Below are 17,383 nucleotides of genomic sequence, written 5' to 3' on the forward strand. Positions count from 1 at the left end.
AATTGTCCTCTCACAAACAGCTTCAGGGAAGGGTGATGGAGGCCTGGGAGAGAATCTGCAGGTGTCAATTTGCTTCTTGAGATAAAGAGCTCATGTGACAGGAAAGAAAATGTTAACAATTATCAGAGAAAAATCCTAAGCAGAGAAGAAGCCCTTGCTCATAACTGTGAGGAATAACCAGCCTTGGAAAGAAGAGAATCCTTGTGTGTATCTGTTAATAATGGACAGATGCAAAGGGGGAACTTGACCTAAAATTGACTTTTTATGTGTTTGTGGGTAAAAACATGTTGTGACAAATTTTTAGCATGGCAGTATTTGGTGCATGGATAGGGTGAAGTTGGAATAAAATCCTGCAAGGGGTTAAACTGCACAATCACCCTGACCTTGGGTGGAAAACAGGGGACTAAGCTGGAGGAAGATCCTGCTCCCCACGTGTGCTCTGTGTGCTGCCTGCACACACCTCTACATCACACCCAGAGTTACACAGACACACTCTTGGCAAAAAAATAATTATTGACATCGAGAAAGTATATAAAAGTCCCTTCTCCCCCCTAAAAAGAAGAAAATGTTTAAAAATATCAGTGTCATCCACATGAAATCCACATGTTTGGTTTGCTTTACAGTTGAGTTGAACTCAGAAACTCTCTACGTCTTTAACATCCTCAGGAATCATGGAAGTGTTGCTCTTCCTAGACATGAACCAACTCCAAATTCTGAAATAGAAAATAAATAAAACAAAGAAAAAGCAAAACCCCAGATAATTAAAGCATTCAAGAGATCTTTTCATTACAGCAAACCCCAACTTTTAATCTTTTCTCTGAGCCTGGCTGCAGTTTCTCAGCTGCACAAAGCTTTTCACCCTGGACTTCCACCCTCCTCAGAGTCCCAGTGCAAACATCCCAACAGAGCAGGAAGTGAAATCCATTCCTGGGCAGAGGGAGGGAAGGGGCTTTAGCACTGTTTTCCCTTGGTTTGATCACAAGGACCATGCTGGGGAAGGGAGCAAGTAATTCCCTCTGCATAATCTCAGACATAATCCAAGAGACCTCTGGTATTTTCAAAGTGCTTAAAGCTTTTCCCTTCAGTGGGAATCATGAGTGGAAAGTGCCTGATGGGTTAAATCCTCATTTCTCACTGAATATAAACCCATAATGATGCCCTGGAAATTCTGCCCATGGTTTCTCTTCCCTGATTCTCTTTTGAGATTTTCAGTTGACAGAATGTGGTTCTCAGCTCTGACCTGAGGTTGACAGGCAGATTAAGGGCTCAAACTATTAGTTAAGGCTAGTGAAGCCATGGATGTGCTGGAATTCACTGCACATTACTGGCACTGTCTGGATAACACTGCTCAAAGTTCAGGAATGAGGGCCAGGGAGAATCCCAGAAGAGCCTCACCTGTGAGGGTTTGGAAAAATGCACTGAAATCAGAGATTGCTTGGCAAAGGAAGGGAGAGGCACGGTTGAGCCCAGCAGCTTTGTCTGTCCTGTGATATCTGTGCTGAGCATCTCCAAAATGCACAGCTGGGCAGTGGGGGCAACACCTGCCCCGGGCCCAGGGACAGCACAGCCTCTGACCTCTCATAGAAACAGACTGGGCTGGGAAAATTTGGGATGAAAATCTCACAAACACACTTCTGGGGTGATCAAAAGTAGCAACAATCTCAAAGGATTCCTGTGTCTCAAATCCACCACAAGGGCCATGTTCTCACCTGCAGCCTGAATGTGCATGGAGAGGCTCTAAAATCTCGAGGAGAGGGTCCTGAAGGTCGTTCCAGCTAAAGATCCCATCATGTTCTTATCAAATCCTTGCTAAAAAAGCAGAAACACGAAGTGCACATCAGTTTCTACACTGAGAGCAGGAATTGAGCAAAGTGTGCTTCATCCTCAGCCAACCTCCTCTGTCAGGCCTCTGGGTACTTTTGTCACCCTTACTGATGAACTCCACAGAATCACAGAACCATGGGATGGTTTGGGTTAAAGGGACCTTAAAGCTCATCTCATCCCACCCCATGCCTTGGGCAGGGACACCTTCCCCTAGACCAGATGGCTTTTCCTTGCTTTGCCTTCCATCAACCCAGAGCTGGACCCCTCCTGGTTTTTGGAGGGAATTTCTATTGAATCATTCACTCAGTATTGTTTCATTTAGTTCCTCATCCTGAAAAAAGAGCAGAAGTCTTCACATGGTGCATGTACCCCTGCAGACTCCCATCCTCCTCCCTGACAGGTACCTCTGCAATAAACCTGTGTGTGAACACCAGAGTGACTCAGTCACACCAAAATGAGCTGGCATGGGCTGTGAGCAGAGCCTGGCACAAAACCACCCCAGCTCCTGTGCAGAAAGGCCTCGCTGTCAATGTGAGAACAGACTTTGGATGCTCTGCTTTTGCCTCCAGGTGCTCCCCTTTGTAGGGATCCCTCCTCCTCTTTAATTTGGCCCTGTACTCCCTGCAGGTGCTGCTGCTTTTGAGTTGGAAAAACCCAAACTTGTTTAAAGAAAGCCACTGGGAGCTGGAGCTGGGAATTGGGAAGAGCTGGAGCTGGGAATTGGGAGCAGCTGGGGCAGGGAGCTGGAGCTGGCTCAGTGCCTTTTGGCTCTGCACTTTCCCAGCTTCTGTTGCAGGGAGTAAAACAAATCCCAAATACTCCTCTCCTCTTGGTTTGAAAGCTTACTCTGACTGCAGGGGGATGTAACCACGAGTCAGGGCCATGGACACAGAAGAAAATGAGGGGAAAGAGAGGAGGGACCTTGCCAGGCACCTGCTGGGACACGATGGGCTGCAGACAAGGGAAGCCCCTAAAGGAGGGTGGAACACCCAGCATGTCCCAGCCCAGAGTGAGGGGGCTGTGCTGGGGAACATTCCAGCACCATCCCCAGGGAGGAAGGTGTCTGACACAGGCATGACACCCTCTGCTTTGTCCCCAGAGTGAGTCCCAGCAGTGTCCCCCTGCCACCTGCTCAGATGCCAGGCCAAGTGCCCCAGGCTCCTCCTGGGCCCTGCCCTCCTCGCTGCTGGATCAGGGCCTTTACCAGCTCCCCACCTCAGCAGGTGAACAACCCAGGGCTGCTCCTGACTCCCAGAAGCAGGAGTGTTGTCCTTACCTGCTTGAGCACACTCTGCAGCTCCCTGTTGGACCAAAGGTCTGTCAGGAGAAGTCGAGCAGCTTCAGCTGCTTTTGGACAGGAGCTGGGAAGGTGAAAGCAACAGGAGGATTATGGCAGGCACAGAGCAGCACCCCACAGGCACTGCTGAGCACTGGGACAAACCCAGGCACTGCTGAGCACTGGGACAAACCAAGGCAGTGCTGAGCACTGGGACAAACCCAGGCACTGCTGAGCACTGGGACAAACCCAGGCACTGCTGAGCACCTGAGAGAAACCCAGGCACTGCTGAGCACTGGGACAAACCCAGGCACTGCTGAGCACTGGGACAAACCCAGGCACTGCTGAGCACTGGGACAAACCCAGGCACTGCTGAGCACTGGGACAAACCCAGGCACTGCTGAGCACTGGGACAAACCCAGGCACTGCTGAGCACTGGGACAAACCCAGGCACTGCTGAGCACCTGGGACAAACCCAGGCACTGCTGAGCACTGGGACAAACCCAGGCACTGCTGAGCACTGGGACAAACCAAGGCAGTGCTGAGCACTGGGACAAACCCAGGCACTGCTGAGCACTGGGACAAACCCAGGCACTGCTGAGCACCTGGGACAAACCCAGGCACTGCTGAGCACTGGGACAAACCCAGGCACTGCTGAGCACTGGGACAAACCCAGGCACTGCTGAGCACCTGAGAGAAACCCAGGCACTGCTGAGCACTGGGACAAACCCAGGCACTGCTGAGCACCTGAGAGAAACCCAGGCACTGCTGAGCACTGGGACAAACCCAGGCACTGCTGAGCACTGGGACAAACCCAGGCACTGCTGAGCACTGGGACAAACCCAGCTCCAGCTGGGAGCCTGGCTAGCCATGAACAGGACTGTCAGTAACACCCTCCTGCTCTCTCAGCAATGTTGTGTGACAACAATTGTCACCAGAGCAGGGCAAATGAAAGAGAGAGGAGGATCTGAGTGGGAAAATGAGGATAAAACTGAGCTGAGTCTGAAATTTGAGAGAGGGAAAGAGAAGGGAAATAGTGCCAGCCCTTTGCTGGAGTCTGCAGGGACTCCCAGCGTGGGTGGATCTCCTGGGAGGGGGCAGAGGAGCGGGCTTGGAGCTGCCTGGAGAGGACAAGGGATGGGAGCCTTTGCAATAACAACATCTGCAAGCAGCCCAGAGCCCTTACTCAGCACAAGGGAACAGATACCTGCTCACGTAACAGCTCGAAACCGTGAGTCATTGCAGGACCTTTTATAATTTTGGAACATTTCATACCCTGATATCCCCTCCCTGCTGGCTCCCATGGCTGCTCCTGATCTCCTGGGCCTCCTTCTGGCTGTGGGAGACTCCTGCTCTGGGTTCAGGGCAGCAGCCCCAGCCTGTCCCACCCAGGATGATGGAGAGGAACAGGACCAAGCTCAGGACCCTCCCTGTCTGATACAGAACCTTGTGCCCTCAAAAACAGTCCTCAAAACATTCCTCAAAACAGTCCCCAAAAGCCTACAAGAAATGGAACCAATAGATCATGAGGAACCTGGGACATCAACTCCACACTTGGAGTGTGGGAGGACAGGGATGGAACCACATCCAGAAAATTTTGAGGCATTTCTCTGATATACACAGCAGCTGCTACCAAAGAAATGATCGAGTTTAACTTGGTCATAAACTTCAAAGGTGTTGTGCAGCTCCCAGTGTTGTGTGGAGGGCTGGAGGACAGCCAGAAATTCCTGAGCAATGCTTTGGGACAGAAAAAACAGGTTTTATTGCCAAATCTCTTCTGTAGTTATAAGCACACTATGCTCTGTCACTAGAATGACAATGTTTTAAAACATTTTTGCCTGAAATGTTGTCTGTGGCTGAAAAGCCATTAAATCCCTACAAACCCAAGGGTACCTGTGATCAGACAGGCAGAGCACGAACTGAACTCTCAAGGATTTGTAGTTTCAAGTTATTTCTCTATTCCTAAGCCAGAATAATTCTCTCTTATTTTTGAAAAAATTTACATCTAATGATGCTTAATACGTGCTTTTTGCCACTTATGTCTCCAGAGAACACCTCAGAAGTTTTGTATTTTCAAGCCAAAATTACCAGCATCAGTACCTGAATCATTTATGAATTCAGGCAGAAGTTCTGAACTCTTCATTTGAAGAACTGGCACTGACTGTTTCTTCGAGCATTGACTGCTATAATTTAGGTATAAAAAGCTCAATATGGGCTGGTGGAACTGTGATGCCAACTTCAGTAGGTAAAGCAGCATATCCCAAACAAAACAGTGTGAATATAGTAGTGGGTAACATGGAGCAGAATATCAAGGACAGCTGATTTGGGGGGGAAATTCCTTAATAATGAATTGCCTGAAAATCAAAGATGATTTTAAGTACTGTCTGTCTTTTACAAATAGAATTATTCATGAAAAATTGTGGAAAGGCAATGAGGGAGATGTCCCCTGGTGGCAGTGGCAGGAGTCATCCAAAAAGCTACAGACTCAACAAAACATAAACAAGACACAATCAGAAGGAGATGGTGGGGAATGGGGAGAAACAGAATGGGGGCAAAAAAGACAAGAATCTCGTCCACAGATATCAAATAATGGGGAGAAATAATCCTTCCTCAAAGGACAAATGTACAAAGAACTTAAGGTGTGTCACTGAGAATGCCAAGGAATTCCCAGAACAAGCAAGAGATTATGAAATTGATATCAAGGTGCAATCTTTGGCAGAAATGGGAAATTGGAAATCTGTGGATAAGAACTCTCTGGCACAGGGAATAATCAAGACCTGAGTCTCTCAAGAGATTAATTTTGGCAAAATGCTGTGGTGCAATTGAACTGGAAAATAAAACTGCAATAGCAAAAGTGTGAAAAGTGAAGGAACACAGAGAAACAGAAATAAATCCATGGTAAAGGGATAAACTGCAAATGTGATGGTCTAAAGCACAAGGAGAGATTTTGAGAAAAGCTTTGAGTGCAGCCAGTAGAATTAATGAGGAGAATTTCAATTTAATTAGTGAAATAATGTTGCTTGAAAATGAGCAGAGAAATGTTTTTCAGACAGCTGGAGAAGAAAAATGAAAAGGAAACCAGACATCCTAATAAATCAGGTCCAGTGGCTTGATTTTCAGAAACATCACCAGAAATTGAAGGAAATATTCAACATTTTGGCAACTTCAATTAAAAATAATGAAGAGTGAAGGAACCCCATTTGACCATGAACTCCATGCCATAGAGGAAAGCATCTGCTCTATGACAATTACTTAATTGGGATGCTCCAGGAAGAAGAAGAAACCACATCCATCAGATAAACTACTGAACCCTCTCTGCCTTTCTGTCAGAACCCAGCTATGAGAAACACGAGGAGAAAGAAACATGGGAAGGGAGGAGAACATGGGAAAGGACAAGATGCATAACTCACTGGTCTGGAACCTGGAGTCTCTTTCTAAGCTATGCCTCTGAAGCTGTTTGAGCAGGTAGAGCTCCTGGTTTGCAGCTGGTAATGCAGTGAGAGCCCAGCTCAGAAACACAGGGCAGGATCTGTGGGTGGCAGAGGAGACACAGGGAGGGAGCACCCAGACACCAACCCCAGCCTGGGGGTCAGGGAATGTGCACAGGGACCTGAGGCAGATTAACAGAGAAAACTGCAAAGCCCTGACGGGTGCAGGGTGTCCCTGGGTCCCCCATGGCAACTGAGGCACCCCTGAGCCCCTGTCCCCCCCATCTCTGCTGCCTGCAGTGCTGAGAAGGAGGAGGTTGGTGATGTGGGACTCAGCACATTCCGAACCACAGTGGGGACCTGGGGGCTTCAGCCAGCCCCCAGGAGAGGTGGAGGTTTACTGATGGGGAGGCTCTTTCTGATGTAGGACTGGACAAATCCCACCCTAATTTTTCTTGTTTATCTTCACAGGCAGCATGTGACACTGGGAAAATTTCACCTTGGGACCCAGCAAGAGTCAAAAGTCTCTCCAACATCTGCTCTGCTGCAACAGCCTGAAATAATACAGCTTGGACAAGTAAGATTAGTCCTGGGTGGAAATTGTTCTCTTTTTCTTTTTCCCTGAGAAGTGAACAGCATAAAAATCTTTGAGGACAAAAATGAATAATGGAGGCAAAGGAACAACTCAAGTTTTGGACACTGTAAGAACTGGGGAGTTTCTCGGGAGGACTTTGTGATCCTGGCAGGACTGGAGGCATCTCCAGAGTTTGGAAACTCCTCACAATTCAGTGACTCACCTCCAAGAAAGCTCATCCCCAACAGCCAAGGCAATTAAAGTGTTCCCAGCCCGGGTTGTGCAAGGCTGTGCTGGAGCAGCAAATTACTGAGCACTGGTCTGAGGAGCCACAGCAGGACTTCAGCACGAGTAAATACCATTCAAAACAAGGAGGGCTTAGGAGAGGGCTGGGTTTCATGGTAATTGGGCTCATTGGAGAGTGGAAGCAAGCAAAAGCAGCAAATAGAGCAATGCTCCTTGGCCCAGGCCCAAACTAAACAAGGAGGCCCCGTGTAATGACAGAGAGTGTCTCTGCCATGGAACAAGAGGTGGATTGGAATAACTTTATCAAAGGATGATGAAGGCATGCAAATGGATTTTCACAACAGAAAACAATGGGTTACTTGTCTAAGGCATTTTAAAACAAAGACAGATGGCAGGAGAGATGAAAGCCTAGGAAGGAGAGAACATGGTCGAAGATAATAGAAGTTTAACACCAGTTTGGCCAGAAATGAACACAGAACTTGGCAAGGCTTGACAGGCTTGTGCTGCAGGGAATATGGATAACAAACAGGACAGAATTCCTACCAGCAAACCCCAAACCAAGTCCTAAAATAGAAAGAGGTAAAATATGATGAGATTGCTCAGCTGGTGTAAAATACTGGAGTAGACCAGGAAGGTACCTAAAATAATTCCTGCCTATGTTCCCCTAGAGGTGCATCTTGAGGAAGATGATTCAATTAAAAAATGAACAGATTTGCACATAAAAGTTAAGCATGGTCCTTGTGTACCTGCAGTGTTGAATCTCAGACCTGATCTTCATGACAAGGTTTGAGGGAAGCCCAGGAGTCAGGAAGTCACTGACATCCCCTGTTCTGAGGGCTCGAATTTTTCATAGATCAGGGAACCCTAGAGTGATTTGAGTTGGAAGGGACCTAAAAGATCATCCAGTCCCACCCCTTGCCATGGCAGGGACACCTTCCACTAGCCCAGGTTGCTCCAAGCCCCATCCAACCTGGCCTTGGGCACTTCCAGGGGTGGAGCAGCCACAGCTTCTCTGAGCAACCTGTGCCAGGGCCTGTCCACCTTCATGGGGAAGAATTTATTCCTAATATCCAGTATAAATGTCTCCTCTTTTATTCTGAAACCATTCCCTCTTGTCCTGTCACTATCTGCTTGTGTAAAAAGTCACTTCTCCTTTTTTTCATAAGCTCTCTAAGTACTATTTTTAAAAGACTTTAGATATTGGTGCTTCAGTTCTTTTTAGAAATTCCTAAAATTCAGCCAGAAAGTTTCCAGAGGCCCTTTTGCAAATCCACCCTGGATGGCTCCGGTCTGTTTCCCAGAAACCAGTGCTGAGGATTTCTGCCCACTAACACACCCAGTTCCTTTACTGGGAAGGAATAATGCTCCAGTCTGGCTCCAAAGGGTGCTGGGAAGGCTCTGGGCTCAGTCTGGCTCTGTCCCTGCCCCTGCCTCGTGCCCCACACTCACCCATTCCGGCACAGGCTCACTACATTATTTAGCAAGTTGCTGGACAGGTAAGACTTTCCCAGGTGGGGGTTGGACATGATGAGGTTCCTCAGAGTGTAACAAGCTGATGTCATGATCTCCCCATAGCTGCTGGTGTTTCCAGACTGGAACGACAGGAGACGGGACACATCTGGGAGCACCTGGTGAGCTAAAGAGGTGGAGGAATGTTCCAATCAACATTTAAACACAATCTGACACAAGTGAATGATGCTATTTGTGTTAACACCAAGCAGAGTTATCTCTGCAGGGAGACACTGGAAGTGTTGGACAGCAATGTCATCATTGTCGTGAGTGGATTTTCCCAAGACAAAACAAGGTCTGCAGGCCTTTGGAAGGGCAGTGTTGTTGGCCACAGACACTGAAGTCCAACTCAGTTCCCAAAATACTGTCACCCTCGTGGTCCTGCAGGTTTGTCTGTCCATAAAGCACAGCACGTGTCACACAGCACTGGTGACTGTCCTTGGGGCCAGAAGAAATGACACTGCTCTGCCCAGTTCTGGAGCATGGCTAGGTCTCCTTATGGGGCTTGCAAAGCAAGCTGGGCAGATCCCACAGAGCTGAAAGCTGGGATCCAGCACGGGGGAAGGACTTACCCATGGTTTTGTGGAGCACAGGATGCCTGGACATGTTGCTGAGCAGAGAGGCCCCGGAGCGGACGACCTCGGAGCTGTTGGACTGGAGCAGCCGCGCGATGCGGGGCAGCCCCTTCTCCTTCAGCCCAATCATCTGGCTCATGGCATTGGACATCTGAGGGACAACACAGGAGCCCATGATTACAGTGCCAGGGGAAACAGCTGGGATGATGGTCAGGCCTGGAGGAATGTGACTGTACCATAAAATGAGCACTGCACAATCCTTTCTCCTGCTGCTGGATGATCCCACTTACTCTGTCAGTTTTACCTCTCTTCCCCACAGTTATGGGAGCCTGGAGAAAAGGAGGCTCTGGGAGGATCTTCTGGCTCTCCTCAACTCCCTGACAGGAGGGTGCAGGAGGGTGGGCTCTGCTCCCACAGAACAAGGGACAGGACAAGGGGAAATGATCTCAAGCTACCCCAGGGGAGGTTTAGATTGGATTCGGGGGAAAATTCTTCACCAAAGCAGTTGTCAAGCAGTGGCACAGCTGTCCAGGGCAGTGGTGGAGTCGCCATCCCTGGGAATGTTCAAAAAGTACATGGATGGGGCGCTTGGGCACATGGGTTAGAGGTGAACATGGGTGAACAGCTGGACTTAGTGATATTAGAGGGCTTTTCCAAGCTTAATGATTCCATTACTCTGTGACATTTGGAAAGTCAGCCTCTCATGTGCTGTGATGCAGCTGGTGCTATTCTCAGGAGCCCCAGTGGAGCAGTTCATCACTCAACTGACATTCCAAACGCTGGAGAAGCTTTGCTTTCATGTCCACGTTGCCCTCACCCTTCACAACGCCCTGGCAGCTCCCTGCCCTGGCCCTTCACAGCTCCCTGCCATGCCACAATGCCAACGGGAGCGGGAACAGATAATGGATGCCTTTAAAAAACAGTCTGAGGACCAAAACTACTCATCTTAGATGTGATCTTGTGCTTGTAAATGTAGAAGGTCTCAGGATGCAGCCAGGGCAGAGGAGCTCAAGCACATCTCCTGAATAAACTGCCCTTATTGACAGAACTTAAACTGAACTTCTCAGCTGCCCCACCAGAAATGCTGATGGAGACACATGTCCATCAACAGTGAGGTGGGAGTGGAGAGAAGGGTCTGGAAAACATGTGCCCTGTTCCACAGGGCACCACAGGCACATTCACACCAGCAGTACTGGGGTGTGTAAAGCACAGCTGAAGGATATTCAGAGCCATCCTCTGTGAGCTAAAGGATCACAGCAAGCTCCATAAGCTCATCCCCAGATTCACTTTCCATCAAATGACAGGAAACTCAGCAACTCCAGCTCCAGCTCTGAGCTGGAATGAGACCCTTGAGGGGAGGAGCCACTTCTGCACACCCAGACAAATTTCAGCCATTCCATGCCAGGAGGCTGAATTAAATTGCTCCAGCACTGTCAGAGCTGGGTTTGGTTGTTTGTCCCTTGTGCAATGTTGTTGATTGCTGAAATTTCTTTTCCCTGGAGCACAGAACTCCAGCCCCATTTCCCTGACCAGCTCTGCCCATACGTGACAGCCTCTCTCCACCTTCTGGTTCGTGGCACTGCTTAGTTAAATTGCCAAAAGTCAAGGTTCCCAATTATTTAGCATGGAAATCGTTGTGACAAAAGGAGATCAGAGCTGGCAGGTTAATGCCATCCCAGCAGGGAAGGCTCCAAGTGAGTCACCCGTGTCTCTGGGTGGGACACTCCCCACACGTGACACGCCTCTCCTACCTATGGAATCATTATCTCTTTATCTCCCCATCCATCTTATTTAAATTGGGATTGATGGAGCTGGGCACAAACAGACAAGTCAAGGGCTGTCCCAGGGGCGGCAGCCTGCGAGGACGTGCCCAGGGCAGTGACGTGGGCCTGCAGAGCCATGGCTGTGACACGCTCCCCACAGTGCCACAGCATCACCCAGCCCCTGGCACTGCCACGCTGCCGTGCCCACGGGTCAGGACATCTGTCACAGCTGTTTTACGGGTAGCTCTGAGGTGTGGACAAGCCACAATCCACAGCACAACCCACCCTGTCATTAGAGCCACCTCCCCTTGGAGCACACGCACGGGCGGTGGCTCAGCCCTTCCCCCATCTCTCATCACATCTGGCTAGGGGTGCACATCTGGGCTCACCCTCACTGCCACCCTGGGGGAGGCTGCCAATACCAGCAGCTGCTGGCAGTGCAACCAACAGACTGGGGAAACTTGGAAACCCAGTGTATGGGTCTGGGATAGATCCTTGGGATGCTGGCTGTAGCTCCCCATGAGACCCTGAGTTTGGAGTTAGGATCCCACTGGATCAAACACTATGGAGAGACTGGCTGTGGTGCCCTGAGGTTTAAGGAGGACATTTTCCTTTTTCATGGCTGAGAAGTGATGATGATCAGGGACCTTAGAGTTCTTCCCAACCTGACTGACTCTCTGGTTCCATGGAAGTGCTGACACATTTGGGTGCACACATGTGGAGGGGAGGGAAGCTCTTACCAGCCCTCGGCTCGCAGTGAGGTTCTGCAGAGCTCCAGCACAAGCTTCCAGGGTGGCATCCTTCTTGCTCTGATCCATCAGGGACAGGTAGGTGCGGATGGCATCTGAGTGGTAGAGCCAGCTGGGGCCTTTGGGCTTGAAATCCTCCTCAGGAAGGGGAACCCCGTACTCATCATTCTGCAAAGACATGAGAAACAGGGAGTTCAGATCCTGCTCTTCCTTTGCAGCCCCTGCCTGGGGCTGAACATCACATTCCCAATCCCTCCGTGGCACATCCTACCTCCATTTTCCCACTCCTGCTGTTGAAGCAGCCTGTGAGAGTTTTGTCCATGTAAACGCTCCGGGCCATGTGGTTGAGCTGGGTGTATTTGTTGGGAACTTCAGCATCCAGGCGGTAGGAGAGGTTGTGCAGGATGCAGATGCAGTTCTCCACAGACTGCATCACCCCCAGAAGACAAATGCAAACATCACATTAGGCAGAAAACTACGGAACAGCACCAGAGAGGACATGGACTGGGCCATAAAATCAGCTTTTTAGCACCACAGATGCTCTTTAGCCTTTTTCAGGGAGCAAGGGATGGGGGGGAAGGAGATGGAATAGATGTAAAGGATCTCAGTGAGCTGCTGACCCAGAAAACCTTGGGAGGCCTCACTTGCCACAGACAAGTTGGCAAACAGGAAAAGAGAGTGTGAGAGTGGTTGGATCAAACCATGAAATTCCAAATCTTGAAATGCCTCTCTCACCAGGGATAACTTTAACTTCCAATGACTCTCTCTGAGTAACAGTTACAGATCAGGTGACACTTTTTACCAAGAACAGGCTTGAAGCCTCCTTTCCTTGGATGCCAGAGTGCCCAATGGGAAGAGCAAGAGAGAATTTTGGCTGGATACCCATAACCAACACCAGAACCTGTGGTTACATTTCCAAAGAGCTGTGTTTTGTGTGTGCTGCTGGAAAGGGGCTTCCTGCAAAAGCCATCCCCAAAAGAGGGTTTGCTCAATCCAGAGAGAATTCAAAATAACTCTGGTAACTTTGAGGGTTACATCTAAAAAGTGTCTACAAATACTTTTTTGTCCAAGGCAAGTGCTGCTCAACACAGCCATCAGTCACAGTCTGGGGACTGGCAGAGAGATGCCAGCTCCTGGCTTCCTGCTGAACATGGTGCCAAGCTGGGGATTGTACACTTGAGTCCTGCTGGATGGCAAGATGTGGGGGTAAAGAGCAAGAGATGGAGATTAGAATGCTGGAAGGGAAAGGAAGGGAAGGGAAGGGAAGGGAAGGGAAGGGAAGGGAAGGGAAGGGAAGGGAAGGGAAGGGAAGGGAAGGGAAGGGAAGGGAAGGGAAGGGAAGGGAAGGGAAGGGAAGGGAAGGGAAGGGAAGGGAAGGGAAGGGAAGGGAAGGGAAGGGAAGGGAAGGGAAGGGAAGGGAAGGGAAGGGAAGGGAAGGGAAGGGAAGGGAAGGGAAGGGAAGGGAAGGGAAGGGAAGTATTCTGAGGACTCAGGAACCAAAGTATTTTACTGTTCCTCTGTGTCTGTTAAAAGAAAATTTTAAAGCCCAGCTCTACTTCAGGCCCAGAGGTCCAAGGACTTACAACCCTCCAACAGATCCCACTGGGGCTTGGAAGGACAAGAGCAGCCAGAGACTCCAGCCACCTCTTGTGTTTTTCGGAAAGGGGTTTTGAAGTATTTTCCCAGGGTTGCAATTGTTAACTGTGGGGCTGGGCAGCCCAGGGCAGCAGCTGGTACCTTGTCATCAGGGCGGCTGGAGGCCACGCAGTTCTGGGTGTAAGTCATGACAGAGTCGATCAGGCCAGGGTAATTCCTCATGGTCTGGCGCCCCATGTCTGCAGAGCTCAGGTTCCTGAGGAAGCCATCGAGGAGCACAGCAGGGGACAAAGAGGAGAGAGGGTGAGCTGGGCTCTGTTCTGGCTATGGTTGTCACTGAATTGGGGAATTTTTTGGCAGGTTCAGCAAGGCTGAAGAACTGCTCCTGTTCTGGAGGCCTTTGGTGGGACTGCACCAGTGCACAGCTCTCTTGCTGCTCTTTGGGACTGATTTCACCTGGAACATGTCCTGCAAGGAGCTCTGCATAGAAGACACCCTCCTAGGGACAGTCACCAGCAGGAGGCTGCCTCAGAGGCTCTGCATGTGCCACTACACAGACACTGTCTCCTGAGTGGAGTTTCCAAAGGGAAGACTGGCTAAAGACTATCTGGGCTTGTTGTGATCATCAGGAAGGTGCACAGAGTTGTAAGCACAGATCTACCCAGGGTCAGCAGCAATGTCTGTGTGGGAAATGGGCTGGAAATGCCAGAGGGACTGACCCATCTGTGAGGTTGAAATGGGTTCCTGGGCACTGGCAGCTGTCAGCAGGACAGGGGAGTTTTTCCAGTAACAGGATATGGGTTTTGTTGTTTTACTCTGGTTTGTTTTTGTTGGTTTTTTTGTTTTGTTTTGTTTTGTTTTGGGTTTTTTTTTCCTATTTTATTGCCTTATAGCTTGCAAATGAAAAACAAAGAGAGGTTGGCAGTGGTTGTAGATATTCACTGCAGGCGTTCCAGAACTGGATCTGATGTTCACTGTGATTTGCAGCCTCCTCATTAACATGGATTCATCTGCAATCCAGAAATGCTTGAGCAGCAATGGCTCGGGCCCAGGGCAAACCCAGGGCTGTTCTCATCCCTGTGTTCTGATGTGGCAGGGCAGTGACTCAGAGTAGTCCTGGCTCAGCCCTTGGAGCAGGGGCTCTGGATCCAATCCCAACTTCCCTCACTCTCCCTGCTCCCCAGTCCTGCTCCCTCAGGCCTCTGGAGCTCTCTTGCTGACCTGCAGCTGCCAGTCTTCCTTGGGATGTTGGGTACTGCTGCCACAGGCTGGGATCAGTTTCAGAAGGTAGAGCCTACCTGTAGTTAAACTCCACAGGATTTTTACAAGCTGTTGCCATTGTCTTTCCCTAATTTTAATGGGATGTTTTATGGTGTTGTAGGCTGGGATGGCCTTAAAGCAGAGCAGCTCATACCCACCATACCCCACACATCCCGAGCTGCAGCTGCTCAGGGAGCTGCCTTCCAGGACAGGCAAGGAGGGAGCAGCACTCCCTATCTCCCAGACATGGTTCCCAGCCACAGCAGCTGATGGTATCAGGTCTCCAAAGGCCCTGCCATGATCAGCCTCTCGTTTCATAAGCAGCTCCAGCTCCTGCGAGCTGCATGTCTGGGAAGGGCGCGGCCGGCGCTGCCTCCCTCGGGGAGAGCTTCCCTTGATGAAAGCACCTCATTATACAGGGCAGGTTTTTTGCCCCACTTGTTCCCATTGAGACAAGGAGCTCATATCCAAGTGGAGGAGGAAAGTAGGAGAAACAGCAAGTCAGGGCGAAGATCCTCTACAAAAGGACTCTGGTTTCCTGTGAACAAAATAAACTACTCTGGGCTCAGTCTGCACCTCCTGTTTCGTAGCTGAGTCTCCAGATGAAATGAGCCAGGAAAAGTCCAGGACAATGGGACTATTCCGTACTAAAACAGTTATCAAAAGAAGTGGGAAAATGCTTGCTTTCCCCACACAGAGAATTCTGTCTTTTTGTCACCTAAACCCTAAATCAGTTTGTTTTCTCTGGAAGCTTCAAAACTCTAAAGGCGAAGTCTGTCCAGTTTCCCGGTCTGAGCTAAACACTGATGGGTTTCAATAGTGCACAAAACAACTTCCTTTTTTTTTTTTTTTTTGAGAAGAGACTCAGTAAGAACAAAATTATTAAAAAAAAGCTACTAGAAAAATATTTTACATGCAATTTTTTTCTGCACCTTCTCTTAGTCAAGAAAACTTTCTCAAGGAGAATTTTTCATAGCGCAATTGTAATGAGCATGAATTCAGCTCATTGTAAGAGGATTTAGATGGCATTAGCTTTTGCCCATAGACACAAGCTACAGTCAGTCCCTGCCTGGTGACTCACCTCAAACACCCTGTGGCATTGAAGAACACTTCTGGGTCAATAATTTCTCGTGTCCTGTTGCAGCCGCCATCAGACCAGCCCGAGAAAGGGATGATAACACAGTCTGTCAGCACAGGCAGAGCCTCCTGTATCAACTCTTCTTTTAGTTCATCAGTGGAGGAGAGGTTCCAGAGCAGTCCTAGGAAGGATGTGGGACACAAGCTCAAGCACAAGGTCATGTGCATTAGGAACTTTGTTTAGCTCACAGTGATTCCAGCACCAAAATCCTTCTTCCCTTCACCACTCTGAGCTGAGGGTGCAGAGGCTGTGTGAAACCTTGGTTCCTGTCCACCCCTATGGGAGACAGGCAGGATGGGGCCACATGGACGTGGGCATTTAAGCATCCTTCCTCCTCCCAAAATTGCTATTTATTGCTATTATGTTGCAGGGGACAGCATCTCTCCAGGGATCTTGGAAAGGCTTGCACATAAAACTTGGGACACAGCTGAGGGTGACCTGCACCAAAAAACTCCCATCAACTCCTCAGGCAAAGGTGAGGCACCAAGGAGAGAACCCAGCCAACCCTACTGGGGTTGGCAGCTCCACAGCCATTCCTGGGAACAGCACAGGGGCCAGGGTGCAGGGAGGTGTGGGAATGGCAGGGTGACCATAACTGGGAGGGGACCTGGGGCAGGTGCTTCCTCAGCAGGCACTGAGGAAGTCAGGAATCCTTATGGAACATGGAAGGGCCAGGACCTCCTCTGCTTTCTGATCTAGGTCACCCTTTGGTGCAAGAAGAACAGAAGATCCCTCCTCTGTGCTAGGGTAGCACCAGGGCTGCAGGCAAGGGGAACCTCATGGCTGAGCAGACTCGGGGTACCTGTGAGCTGTTTCTGAATTTCAGTGTTCCCTGTCCTGCGGAGGAGGCTCACACACTCCCTGATCCCGTTCTGCCGCCGGGTTTCGATCTTGTTGGTGGGGTTCTTGAACACCAGGTTCCGGAGGGCTCCGGCTGCCGCCCGCTGCACGTTCTGGTTCTGGCTGCGGAGCAGCTCCACGAGCTTGGCAATGCCCCCCAGCCGATAGACCTGGACAGAGAGACACGGGACAGACATGGGACATGAGCACAGAGTACCAGGAGAGACATGGGAGATACATGGGACATGAGCATGGGGCACCAGGAGAGACATGGGGCACCAGGAGAGACATGGGACAGACGTGGGACATGAGCACAGAGTACCAGGAGAGACATGGGACAGACATGGGACATGAGCATGGAGCACTGGGAGAGACATGGGACAGATGTGGGACATGAGCATGGAGCACCAGGAGAGACATGGGACAGACACAGGACATGAGAATGGGCACCAGGAGAGACATGGGACAGACACAGGACATGAGCATGAAGCACCTGGAGAGACATGGGACAGACATGGGACATGAGCACAGAGTACCAGGAGAGACATGGGACATGAGCATGGAGGACCAGAACAGACACAGGACAGACATGGGACATGAGAATG

The 17,383-nt window shown here is 49.9% G+C and overlaps 1 protein-coding gene across 1 annotated transcript in view; it reads right to left on the reverse strand.

Moving 5' to 3' along the window:
- Positions 1–1,710: 1,710 nt before the first annotated feature.
- The window catches only part of PKP1 (plakophilin 1), a 46,991-nt gene continuing 31,318 nt past the window's right edge, over positions 1,711–17,383 (reverse strand). The window contains exons 5-13 of the mRNA XM_066565354.1: positions 16,741–16,948; positions 15,882–16,059; positions 13,682–13,796; positions 12,216–12,371; positions 11,936–12,112; positions 9,430–9,583; positions 8,798–8,984; positions 3,101–3,185; positions 1,711–1,809 (exon numbers count right to left, since the gene is read on the reverse strand). Coding sequence (XP_066421451.1) covers positions 1,738–1,809; positions 3,101–3,185; positions 8,798–8,984; positions 9,430–9,583; positions 11,936–12,112; positions 12,216–12,371; positions 13,682–13,796; positions 15,882–16,059; positions 16,741–16,948 — 1,332 coding nt within the window. The 3' untranslated portion in view covers positions 1,711–1,737. The remainder of the gene's footprint in view (positions 1,810–3,100; positions 3,186–8,797; positions 8,985–9,429; positions 9,584–11,935; positions 12,113–12,215; positions 12,372–13,681; positions 13,797–15,881; positions 16,060–16,740; positions 16,949–17,383) is intronic.

The sequence above is a fragment of the Molothrus aeneus genome, chromosome 24 (genome assembly GCF_037042795.1).
Source record: "Molothrus aeneus isolate 106 chromosome 24, BPBGC_Maene_1.0, whole genome shotgun sequence".
Lineage (NCBI taxonomy): Eukaryota > Metazoa > Chordata > Aves > Passeriformes > Icteridae > Molothrus > Molothrus aeneus.